At 38.1% G+C, this 13,388-nt stretch overlaps 1 protein-coding gene across 1 annotated transcript; it reads left to right on the top strand.

Moving 5' to 3' along the window:
• The first annotated feature begins 1,607 nt into the window (after positions 1 to 1,607).
• LOC111567748 (histone H4) lies at positions 1,608 to 3,350 on the top strand. Its single transcript, XM_055010295.1, has one exon. The coding sequence runs from the start codon at positions 2,056 to 2,058 to the stop codon at positions 2,365 to 2,367; it is 312 nt and encodes a 103-aa protein (XP_054866270.1). The 5' UTR covers positions 1,608 to 2,055; the 3' UTR covers positions 2,368 to 3,350.
• The last annotated feature ends 10,038 nt before the right edge of the window (positions 3,351 to 13,388 follow it).

The following is a 13,388-nucleotide window of genomic DNA, read 5'->3' as shown; positions in this document are numbered from 1 at the left end:
TTGTTTGTACTTCCCTGTGTAATTTAGATGGTGATAATATATTTTATTTAAAAAATTTGATTTCCATGTTATGTTCCATAAATTACCCTGTATAATTTAGAAATTAAGGTTTCCGTTGATTTAGTCAGTTTGACTCCGCCCACTGAAACTGTCATCGACTGTCCTCTCTTACGTCCGCAGTTCAGCCCTGTCTGTCAGCTCAGGTAAAGCCAAGCAAAGGATTCACATCCAGCAACAAACCAGCGGCTCTATCCAGAGCCACAAAGTCTCATTGAGCATCGGCTGTCCTTCGTTCCATGCCATGTGGATGTATCCAATGGGCAGTTACGCCAAGATAGCTTTTATTATGTGCGTCCCGTTGTCTGCAGTAGTAGAGACCTATTCTAATTATTCAAATCTCCTTTTGAGCTCGACATTCATTTTAGTGTACTCATTATCTATATATTTAGAAAATATCTTTCTGCATTGCGGACTGGCACCTGCTCTTCCCGATATTTTGCCAATGAGGGCTCTGAGAGAGTCTGAGTCTACTGTTGATAACGGGAGCATGTTCTCAACAACATACCTGCCTATCATTCCACTCAGCTCAGTCTGGTGAAAAATCCAGCTTTAGCTGCTTGGACAGGGTGGCTCAGTGCCCTTCATTTGTTAGCAGGGCTCACGTTAGCCACATCTGGCATGTATAACCATCATCACAAAACTGGCCAACAATGGTGCTTTTGGCCACTAATTTTGTAGAAACGTGTGCCATTGAGAGATGCTTCATTAGATTTGAGTTGTGTTGAAGAAATTTCACTCTTAGTCCTTTGAAGTTTGCTGCAGTGGGTTGTTTATTGGTACTCCGATATAAGGTGGGCTTACCAACACAGAACATGAGTCTGTAAAGGTAAGCCGACCCAGAACCTTTGGAGAGTATCAAATTTATAGGGATGGTCAGAGAGTGGGTCAGAGGGTGGGGTGGCTAAATACAAGCATGAAAAGTGGTTCATTTGTCTTTGGTTGCTAATCAGTAACAGAGGGTAAGACATAAAGAACAAGGAGTAATTCAATCAAAGGATCTGGCAAACAGACGCAAATGGAAAAGGTGTGACAACACAAATGAAGAGGGTGTGTGTGTGTTTGGGGGGGGTCTGACAGACAGTAACAAATAACAAAGATAAAAGAATTGTGGATAAAGAATTGTGGATAAATTAAATGCAGGGGGTGACAGGTGACACTAATACCAAAAGGTTGCTTACAATGGACCTGGACAAACATTTCATAACGTACACTTCACATGATGCACGTTCTTGCCTTTTACCTCAAGGAGAATAAAGTAATGTCTGTACTTCCACTTTGAAAATGCCAATTTTCCTTCCAGACTCGCCACTGCTGCAGCTGATCTCTGCTGTTTTTTTGTGTGCATGTCACGTGTGTGATTTGCGTGGAGACTGAACACTGACTCTGATTGGCTGACAGTGAATGCTTACTCTACCTTAGCCAATTATCATCACTGTTGCGGTCGTCTCGCCCCTCCCTCACCAAAGGAAAAAAAATAAACAGCTTTGCAGCTCCTGTGGCTGAGAGACAAGTCGGATGAGAAGGGCTTCAATGAGTAGCTTTAGGTTTTAATTGTCGGTAACGGCCTTGGAACGATGGAAATACTAATTGGTTTGATTACCCGTTACTGAAAAAAAGCCGTTAATTTTATCACCGTTATTCCCATCACTGAATATGACATGCTGAATTCATGTTTATATATTGTGTTATTGCTTTGTGTGTGCTATATGGTGACAGTGCTCATGTTTTAAACACAATTCTTATTGTATCTTCTCAGCTGCTGTAATGTGTGAATTTCCTGCTGAAGGATCCATAAAGACAGCAGCTGCTGATCCTGCCGTTGGTCAGTTGGTGGCGCTGATGGAGCAAAGAAGGTTTATTATTAAGCAGCATTGAACATCCACAGAAGAAGAGGAGGAGGCTAGCCTCTGTCTTCTATCACGTCCTCAGTGGAGAGTTAAATGCCCGTGACTGCAGCAGCGGCATCATTGAGCAGAAATCTACAGGAGAGCAGCGATGTCTGGACGAGGCAAAGGAGGAAAAGGACTCGGTAAAGGAGGCGCTAAGCGTCACCGTAAAGTTCTCCGGGATAACATCCAGGGAATCACCAAGCCCGCTATCCGCCGTCTGGCTCGCCGTGGTGGAGTCAAACGTATTTCCGGTCTGATCTACGAGGAGACCCGCGGTGTGTTGAAGGTGTTCTTGGAGAACGTCATCCGTGATGCCGTCACCTACACCGAGCACGCCAAGAGGAAGACGGTGACCGCCATGGATGTGGTGTACGCTCTGAAGAGGCAGGGCCGCACTCTGTACGGCTTCGGAGGTTAAAGTCAGCGATGATGTAGCAAAACAAAGGTCCTTTTCAGGGCCACACATCTCCTCTACAGAGCAGCATCCTGATGCTCCTTAATCACTCAATATTGACTTTTAAAAACTGATCTGCTCATATAAATGCTCCTAGTCATACATCGAATACATTTCTCTGCAATTTACATTCAAGTGGGTGTCCTGTGGCAGTTACAGCAGCTCTCATGTCACTCCCTGTTTATAGTGACTTTGATTTTCTGTAGTGGTTTTTCCTGTACATGTCCATTCCTTGGTGTGAAGCTGGTCAGACTGCTCTTGTGTCTTTTGTTTCTTGAACTTTAAAATGTGAAAGCTGAGAGATTGTTGCTGGACAAAATCAGGTCTGATGACATATGAACTGAGGATCCTACAGAAAGACCAGGGAGTGAAAGGCCAACTATAGTAAGAAAATTGACCAACTACTACTACCGATCAACTACAGAATAAAAAGCTTTCAATGATTCTCTTTAGCTTACAGGATGTTTAATGTGAAGTTATTGTTACAAGTGTAATTTCTAAGAAGTCCTCTCTATGTGAATCTACTTATCTGTATTTACATGAATGTGTCTAAGGAGCAGCACCCTGCTGGTTCATTGTATTCACGCTCTGCTATTGAGGTAAAAAATGCTCTGAAACTGAGTGTTTTGGTACCAGATGACAAAACCTTAACATGAGAGAAATACAGAGTGACAATGACACAACAGCAAGTAGATGAGAATCTTCTCTGAATATTAACGGGCTTTTCTAGATCACTACCAAATTAAATATTGCGTAAATTGAAAATCCTGCCTGACTGTGACCAGTCCTCTCTAAAACTATTGCAGCCAAACTAATAGATGCTTTTCTCAAATGCAGAACTGACTACTGTAATGTTCTCCTGCCTGGTCTCCCTAAAATGATAATTCTTCTACTTCAAAACTCGGCAGCACAAGTTTTAAGACCAGAAGGTCTGTTTTAGTATTGATTTTAAGATCCGTAAGATTAAAGCTCTTAATAGTCTGTCTTTGTCTGACTTGCTTTATTCTCATGAACCCTCCAGAACCTTCAGATTTTCTGGTTTTTAATTAAACCTGAAGTCAGAACAAAAGCCTGTAGTGAGGCAGTATTCTATTCTTACATCTGTGGAACAGCAGAAGACCTGAGGGCAGCAGATTGTTGATATTTTAAAAGCAAATTCAAGAATCTACCTTGTTAGTCAGACTTTGATTTATTTGATAGATTTTATTTATTGTTCTTCTCAAAACTAACTTTATGCACTGACTTTTATTTTTTTCATCAAACTTATTTTATGTCATGTAGCCAAAATATTCAGTTAACAAAGGAATTTTCTGTTTTGATACAATAATTATTTTAGTGACAGCTGCATGTTGCTGTCTTCATTGAAGTCACTGATTTCTTAACCATACACCAAAAACAGGCTGATGTTAGATCATTCAGGATAAAGACAAAAAAAAAAAAAATGTTCCTGTCATCCTCCAAAAATCCTCAAATCATATTTCAAGAGGAGCCTGGATGTAAATCACTCATGTGGATCCGTGTATGGATCTGGTAATCGGATTTTCCGTTCTGAAACAGGTATTGAAAAACAAAAAAACAATGTTTTTTTTTTTTTTTTCGTTTTAAAATACAAAAATTAAAATTGAAATACAAGGCGTTTTTCCTTTTCATGATCAAAAAGGGATATACGTTTTTTTTTATTTTAATGCTTTGATATTCGTTTTATATTTAGAATAACAAGAAAGTAAAATCAGTCAGAGACAGAAACGAAAAAAGGTCAGTTTTTTCATTTTCTGAGACCGGAAGTGGTCATCAGCAAGTGTGGAGCCAAACAGAGTACGGTGCATAGACTGTACATACATTTTTTTTCGTGAGTTTTCATGGTCAAAATGAGAGATCAGGTGGCCGATCTTTAAAAAAATCAATATTGATTTTTTGATAGAGCGTTAAAGTTTTGCGAAGCCAGGGGGCGGGACTACTTGATTGACAGTCCGGTCTGGAATGATTGACAGGTCCTATGGAGGAGGCAGCAGAGACTCTGTTCTCCTCGTTTGGATTAATTCTGCTATAATAACTGTTGGTTTATTTATCGGTGGAGCAGCACAACATTTTCCACAGACAGTTTTCCTGCCCGTTGGCTTGTTTTAACCAGTTCTCTACCTTCGGCGGATTCTACCAGCAAACACTGAAAGGACTCTGATAGTTCGGTAAGTAAATGTTTATTTTCGTATCGGTGCCGCTTTTAATGCACTTTATATGCAGCTTTAATGTCAGATGTAATGTGTGCCATGCACTCCAGATGTTGGTGGAGTTTGTTTCAGTGTGTGTTGACCAGAGAAGAAAGTTAGCATAGTAAATATTAGCTTTAATGTTAGCGATGCTAACCGAGCTAGCTGCTCAGTCTTAGCCTGATTAAAGCTAACGTAGCATCAAGCTAATGTGTTGAGTTTCATGTAAACAGCTGAAGTGTGTTGTGTTCCTGTAATGTGGTTCATTAAGTTCATAAAACTGGCTGGTTGACATTAATGTAACGTTCAGGAAACTTAAATGTGATTAAAACAGTAATGTTAATGTTCTAGTTGTCAGTAATCAGCTTTAATTTGACACTAAAACAGACTCTGATAGTTTTAAATGACATTAGTTTCATTAATTTGTTGAAAAGTGTCTCATTTGTTGTTGTGATGTTGCTGCTGATTCATTAAAAGCAGATGATCCGTGTTGAAGATACGTTTAGTTCTAGTATCAGAAGTACAAGAAGGAAAATGGAAGTTTAGTTCTGCTACATCAAAGATTTCAGGATTAAAAAACTAAATGAGCCTTTATGCCTCAAACATTATTTTTACAATAAAGAAATAATCACAGATAATAAAAAATATAAATAGCAGAGAAAACCTGAGAGAATAATTTCCTGAAAAGTCTGTGAAGGAAAAGTAGCTTTTTATCCTGAAAGATCAGAATCAGCTCCAACATCTGCATCTGACAGCATCAAGTCAACCAGAAAGAAAAGAAAAAAGAAAATGACTTCTTTCTGAACACATCTGTTCTTCTGCTCACAGTCGTCTGCTGCTCACATTCTTCACATTTATAGTCAACTTGTAAAAGTTCAGCAGACAGGTGCTCTGCTTTGGAGTGTGACGATGTCGTCGGTGATGTGGAGAGTGAAGTTTCTGTTTCACCCACAGCGTGCTTTAGGGCAGCCGGGTTGGACTTGATGTTTGAAATACTGACTAACAGCTCAGATTTAACTGTCTGTAGTTCCATTTTGATGGGTGTTTAACTTTCACTCAAAGCCGCCAGGAGCCGGGTCTTTAAAATAACCTCTGTCTCGTTACAGAGTGAAAGTAGCAATTCCTCCTGAAGGTCAGAGATTGCAGCATCTGAGGGCCTCTTCAAAAGAAGATGTAGTTGATGAAGGCGTTCTGGAGCAGGACCAGAAAGACCACGACCAAGCAGCCTTGAGATCTTAGGCAGAGTCTCCCTCGGGTGGGTGTAAACGGTGTTCACGGTCAGGTCTGTGGTAATCCCGTCAAAAAACAAAACAGAAAAAAATGTAGATTATAAATCAACATGTAACCAAAGCACTCTGTGTATAACGCCATAGTATAGGATGTAGTTCAGAAAATGTCAAAGTATAGTATACTTTTCAAGAATAACATAGTATGGCCTGCAGTTCATAGTATAGCATGTCAGCAAAAAACCCCAACTGATTATTATGTGGTTCAAAAAGTGCAAAATGATAGGATGTTGCCTAAAATTGTCATGTATGATATGTGGTTCAAAAAATGACATAGTGCAGTATATTGTCAAAATAGTATGTTTTTCAAGAAAACATCAGAGTATAATATGTCATCTAAAAAATGCCATAGAATAATATTTCATTGCACAAGTAAAAATATAGTAATTTTTAGAACTGTTCAAATTCTTATAATATGTTGCTAAAAAACTGAAAAAAACTAAAACAAAAAAAGTCATAGAAATATGTCAATTTAAAAAGCCTATAGTATAGTGTCGTCCAAAAAACGTCATAGTCTAGCATGTCGTCCAAAAAACATCATAGAATAGCATGTCGCTCTAAAAACGTCAGAGTATAGCATGTCACTCTAAAAACGTCATAGTGTAGCATGTGGCTCTAAAAGCGTCATCGTATAGCATGTTGCTCTAAAATCGTCATTGTATAGCCTTTGGTCCAACAAACGTCATAGTGTAGCATGCCGCTCTAAAAGCGTCATCGTATAGCATGTTGCTCTAAAAACGTCATAGTATAGCCTTTGGTCCAAAAAACGTCAGTGTAGCATGTCGCTCTAAAAACGTCATAGTATAGCATGTCGCTCTAAAAACGTCATAGTATAGCCTTTGGTCCACAAAACGTTGTTTTGTCCCAGCTGTCCTAAGTAGGTGAGGAGCAACACCAAAACAGTCCAAACACTGGTTTCCAGAGGGTTAGACGAGAATTTATTTGAAAGAGGAAGTTTACAACACAACATGTGAGGGAGTTAAAAGCAAATCGGTGTTAGTAAAATAAAAATAAATAAACAGAACTAAAAGTGAACTTCATGTTGACATTGATGGGCATTCCAACCAGGAACAAAGTAAATGATAATCAATAGGGAAAAAAAAAAAACTCTTCCTGTTCACCTCTTCAAGCCCAAAAACACACCGCAGTAGCACCCTAAACTAAAACTACCAATGGGTTCCCTGTTTTCCTTTCTGAACAATTCAAAGGTCCCTCTCTATCTCCCTACACAGCCACCAAGCACTGGAACACATCTCCAAAGTTCTGCCGGGCCAGCTCAGCTTCCCCTCAGAAGAAGTGCCGCCACCTGCCAGATGAAGGAGCCTTTTGAGAGGCAGCTGGCATCGTGATTGGACTGTACTTTGGTCTGTTCCAATCCAGCTTCAGCTCCAGAGACGGCAGGCGGGACGAGTCAACGGAGGCCGGGTGGACGAAGGCATGCAGCTGAGTACAATACAGAAAACAACAGAGGAGGAGTGCAGCAGCCCAGTGCCAGAACACACAGAATAGCATCGTATGTCTCTTAGAAAACATCATAGTATAGCTTTTGGAATGAAAAAATGCCATCATATGCATCGTATATTGTACAAATAACAAGTCAAAGGAAAGAGACATACATTGTAGAATTGTAGTAATTGTGGGCTGACTGATTTACTGATTATCAGTATTTTTTACTGATTTACGGTAATAAATACATTTAAAAATGGCGCTACTTTGGCTCTGAACATTAATCTACCTGTGGTCGCTCTATCTTCTGGAGTGATTTGATTGGTTATATAATCACAAATAAAACTCCTTTAACTTAACATCTGTAAACAAAACAAAAACGTATCAACAAAATTTTCTGTTAGAGTTTGTGTTCTTGTAAGTTTAACTCAAGATTTTAAATACTTTCATTTACTGCAAATGAATATCGACTCCAAATGTCTCACTAATAATCATTATCAGCCTTAAAAACCCACAAAACACCCCTCTATACTCGACCACACTTAGTACAGTCCGGTCCCCCCTTCTATAAATCTGCTTGGACTCGTCCACTTCCTGTTTGTCAAAGTGGCCTTCAACCTGGACAGGTTTTGTTGGAGCTCATGCAACAAACATTTTGTGTAACTGCACTTTAATATGGATGGATGACACTGAATTAGAGTCTGTTTTAATGAGACTGAGTTAAGATGTGTAGCTCTGTCATTAAATAGGAAATTATTTCTCAGAATTCACAGAGAAAAGTCTGAAATGTTTGCTAGGTTAGCGCCCCACATGTTCTTTGGCTCAGCTAAAGCTAACTCTCTCCAACTTCTGGTTCTCTTGAGTTGCTTGTTGTTAAAATATCTTGCTGTAGGTGCTGAAGTTCAGAAAGTCTGAGATGTTTGTTCAAAATAAGCTCATTCTCAAGTCTTCTCTGAACTGTCCTCTTTTGTTTGAACTTTCCCTAAACTTAGGAGTTAATGACAGAGCAGCACATCCAGACTCAGTCTCATTTATGTAGAGATTAAACTTCAGTGTCATTCATTGATTTTAAAGAGCAGTTTTTCAAATGTTTGTTGCAAATGCTCCCGACCAAACCAGTCCAGATGGAAGACAATGTGAAGAGAAAGCTCCAGAGGATGAATATCACACATTTACATTTTTAAATAAATGTTCTTAAATTAGACATTGTCATACAAAAATTGGATTTCCCTTTAATGATGTTCAAATCTTTGTTGAGTGTTTTGTTGATGTTGGTTTCTAAATGTTTTCTGACACTCGGCCCCAAAGATTAAAACCTTTTACAGCTTGCAACCTGCAACAATTCACACATTATCAACTATCTTTCTGACTAAACTAAGATAAAAAAGTGAAAAACTGCCTGATTCCTGCATCATGAATGTAAATCTTTTTGGTTTTTATGACAGTAAACTGAATATATTTGGGTTTGACATTTTATAAACCAAAACAAGAAATGAATTACTGGAGAAAACAATCAACAGATTAATGGACTAAGAAAATGTGTTTTCCAACATATATGGCTGAATTACTCCAACATCACAAGATACATACAATTTTAATTCAATTTTATTTATTTAACACCAATTACAGGTCAAATCGTCTCAAGACACTTTATTTTTATTTTTTATTTGTCATATTTAAAATATGACAAAGTAAGAAATTTCAACCTCTTGACTAATCCAATTTATTATTTGGTTTTTGAGACACTAACTGACAATTAAAACAACTTTCTCCATTAAAACTAATAAACATGAGGTCAAATAGAAGGAACAGTTTTAAATACTGCAGTCCCACGATGACAAGAATAAAGTTTGTCAACAAAAACTAAATCTGCTGGTGGATTCCATGAAAGTCCTAATAAATGATCATAAAGTGTGATACTAAAGGTTTGTGGTGCTAAAAATCTCCAAGGAAAGATATCAAGTTGAACATGTGGATGGAGGTTGATAAAAGTTGACCTCCCTTCATTTCTCTGGAGCCGACTCCATGGATTTTATGGATGGTGGTGAAAGACCTGCTCTTCTAGTCGTCTTCCTTCAAGTCGCTGTAAAAAGGCAGTCCATCCTGGCCGACTTCAACACCTCTTCATGACAACTTGTTCTGCCTCCGACCTCGTGGAAACTCCAGAAACTCAGGAAAACCCGTGGAGACTCGAAGAACTCGTGGAGACTCGAAGAACTCGTCGGGCGGGGGAAGGTGTGGTGGGTGGTGGGGGGAGGTGGGGGAGTAGAGGGGGGAGGCCGCCACCCACCTCCCCGCCTACTCTCCGCCCTGACTCCACCCAGACTCCGCCTTGGCTCCACCCATGTGGTGACTTCAGAAACTACGATGCCAAAGGGACGACGAAATTATGTTATTTCATCTGATCTGTAGCTCAGTGAGTTAAGGGTTTACCTATGGAGCTGCAGGTCGCTGGTTCAAGACCAGACCCTTCTTAAATTTTCTCAAAATCCTGACAAAGACAAACAAAGAAAAAGGCCAGTGGTGGGTCTTGAACCTGCGACCTTCCACTTGGTAGTCCTCTTCTTATCCCCCTGAGCTATCCGCTCAGATACTAAATCTTCTGGTTTTTGCACATTTATTATCTATTTTTTGTCATTTTCGAGTTTTTTTTTTTTTTTTTTTAACTCGAGTCTCGACTCGACTGTTTTTCTCGGTGGGTTGGACTTCAGCCTTTGGCTGGAGGGTTGAACCCTCAATTCCAAGACTTTCCAAAGCCTCCAGACCTCCGAGTCCTCAGGACCTGAGCTTTCACACAGTCTGTGGGATGAAATTTTCTAAGTCCCACAGTATTTCTCTGTTAGATTTAACTTTCAGACAGTCCAAGGGCTGATATCCTCTAAGTTCCTGAGTAGTTCTCTGTTAGTTTGAACCTTCAGGCAGTCTGAGGACTGAAAACCTAAAAGTTCTTGAGTAGTTCTCTGTTAGTTTGAACCTTCAGACAGTCTGAGGACTGAAGTTTTAAAAGTTTCTCAGTACTTCTCTGTTAGTTTGAACTTTCTGGTTAACAGAAGCCTTAAAACTTGTGACCATGAGTCTTGATTTCACATTTAGACCATCCATCTGAGTTCTTCTCAGACCTTCACCTGTGGGTTTTTTAGAAATCCTCAACAAACTTTGATTCTCTTCACTGAACAGTAAAGTTTGTGGAGATCACAAGGTAACATTAGTTTGATCAATCCCTTCAACTACTAGTAGACTTTATCTGGAAATCAGTTTTCTGAAACAAGTTCTTAGTAAATCTGTCCACAATCAAATCAAGAACATAGAAAGAGGAAATGTTTGAAGAAACAACTTGATGTTTTCGTTTCAGACTAGAAAACACTTTAAGACCATCTGTTTTTGCTCGTTTGACCATTTTATTGTTTCTTCTGTTTAATTTGATCTTCTAAAGCTTAACTGGTGTCTTTTCAAATGTTTTGTCTTTAGTTTGATTCTTCTTAAACGTTTAGTTTTGCTCTTTTCTCACCTTTTATTCTTTTCTAATGTCTGATTTGATTTCCAAACGTTTTGTCTTTTTAATGTTTAATTGTTGTTTTTTCAAAGGTTTTATCGGCTTGTTTGAAAAATTGCATTTTCTGTCCCCGTGTTTAATTTTTCGATTAAATCTTTAAGGTTTTTCTTTTTAAATGTTTTACTACCTTTTAATGTTTAATTTTCTTTTTCAATGCTTCATTGTATTTTCTGCTTAATTCCTATTTAAAGTTTTATTGTCTTTAAGATTTAATTTTCTAATTAAACATTTAATTTTTAATTCAATGTTTTGTCTTTTTAAAGGTTTAATAATCTAATTTAATGTTTTGTATTTTTTAAAAAAATGTTTAATATTCTACTTGTTTAATTGCATTTTTTAAATGTTTACTTATCTAAAATATTTCATCTTTAATGTTTCATATTTTTGTTTAAAACATTTTGTTTAATTTCATAATTACATGTTTTGTAACTTCTGTTCAATTATTTAATTAAATATTTTGGCTGTTTAATATAATTTAATTGTATTTAATGTTTAATTTTCTTTTTAAAAGTTTTCTTGTATTAAATATTTTTTTCCTTTGATTTAATTGCTTTTTTTTAAATATAGTTTATTTCTTTAATCTTTTTTTTCCTGTCAAGATTTTAACCCCAACCTTAGAAATGAAACAAACCCTTAAATCACAGTGAAAATAATTCTGTTGTCACAATCATGAGTTAGTCAATCATTTAGGTTATTAATTCAGCTTTATTTGTTTAGCACCTTTCACACAGATGACAAAACTAAACAAGAAAAGAGAAAAAACTATGCTAAAACTATGATTAAAACTCAAAAACATTAAAAAAAAAGATTTAACATCGTAATAAAACGTGTCCAGAGGATGGAGGGAGTTTACTGAAGTCTTCTTGGGCTCACATGGGAAATCATTCAAAATATAAACTTGATATTCAGTCTAAGGAAACTGCAGAGCGACAGAAGAACCAACAATATCTCCTGTTTTCTCCTTTAATGAGTCGACTCTTCTTGTGCTTTCAGACCAAAGAACTACAGACTCTTCACAACCTGCTCAAACTCTTGGTACAGGACCTCACCACACGGGTCAAGAAGGTTTCTGTCTCATTTCTACTCTGAAGCTCACCTTCTCCTGCTCAAACTGCTGACAAATGTTTCTGCTGCTCTAAAGTCTGGTCTCCAGAACTTCCTAAAAACTCTCAAAGTCTCTTCTGCTGCAGGCTGCTTTGTAGAACTGTTGCAGAAAACCTCACTAAACCACATGGAGGGGCCTCAAGACAGTCGTCCAAATTAAACCGAACAAAAACCAAACTAACACAACCCAAACGCTAAAGTGTCCTGCAGCCTACCAGAGAACCTCTGAGAACAGAGAATCAGGACATGAACTCTTACCTTCTGGACAACCAACGTTGGTTCACAAGAATACAGAATGTGTCTGACCAAAAACCTCTAAAGACTCACTACAGCCAAGATAAAGACACAACTCAGCTGCATCAAATCCACTAATCACTGCACACATTAACACCATGTGCTAACTGTGGCTAAAGAACCACATTTACCAGGACAACTATCCAGTACAAAGCCCTAAAACACCCCAAGAAACACATTAAAGACGATTTTACTGCTGGAAGCTGCAAGCCAACGCCTAAAGAACAAACTAAAGCAACGAAGCCAAACCCGGTTCACTGGTGAAGAGAAGCAGAGGAAATGTTTGTCTGCAGCCAAATAAAGCAGGAAGATACTGAGCTGCTCAGGTGTTCCTGATAACACCAAGCAGCCACCTGGACAGCCAATAGGAACACAGCTTACTGGAAGTCCAGAGGGCCGGGTTAGTGAAGGAAATTTAGTTTAAAGTTGAGGCAGAAAGTTAACAAAGAAAGTTGAAAACCACCTTCTGATACCTGAAATCTGAGTTTTCACACAAAGAACGTCTGAACATGTCAAACTGGTTTCATAGTAGAACCATCACTGTAAAAACGTCATAGTATGGTGTGTTGCTCAAAAAACATTACGACCCGGCTGTCTAGGGTCGCTGAGGAGCAACACAAAAACAGGACAAACACTGGTTTCCAGGGGGTTAGGCGACTATTTATTTGAAAGAGTAAGTTTACAACAACACAACATGTGAGCAGAAAAATCACAAAGTCTGTCTTTAGTTCAGCTGAAAATATTAGTTTTTGTCTTTTTTATTGACCAAACTTTTCAGGAAGTAGATGAAGAATAATTAAAGCTCTCATGTAGAAGTCCAACTTATTTTGGATCCTTGTGGAGAGTTTAATCTTAGAGTTTGTACAGCTAGTGAGTTTTTAGAGTCACATGGATTGTTTTGAAATTTAATAACCGAGTCCTGAAATAAAATTATAGTTGTGGATTTCTGTCATTTAGTCTGGACTAAACAAATAGCAGCATAAATCTCAAACGTCATTATGAGGAGTCTGGATTGAGGTTTCTCACTTGATAATGATCAAAACATGAAATTTAGGTTGGTTTAAAGGAATATTCCACCTTAAATCTTTGAATGTT

Source organism: Amphiprion ocellaris, chromosome 4, assembly GCF_022539595.1.
Source record: "Amphiprion ocellaris isolate individual 3 ecotype Okinawa chromosome 4, ASM2253959v1, whole genome shotgun sequence".
In the NCBI taxonomy this organism is placed as follows: Eukaryota; Metazoa; Chordata; class Actinopteri; family Pomacentridae; genus Amphiprion; species Amphiprion ocellaris.
This window is presented reverse-complemented; position numbering and strand designations above follow the sequence as displayed.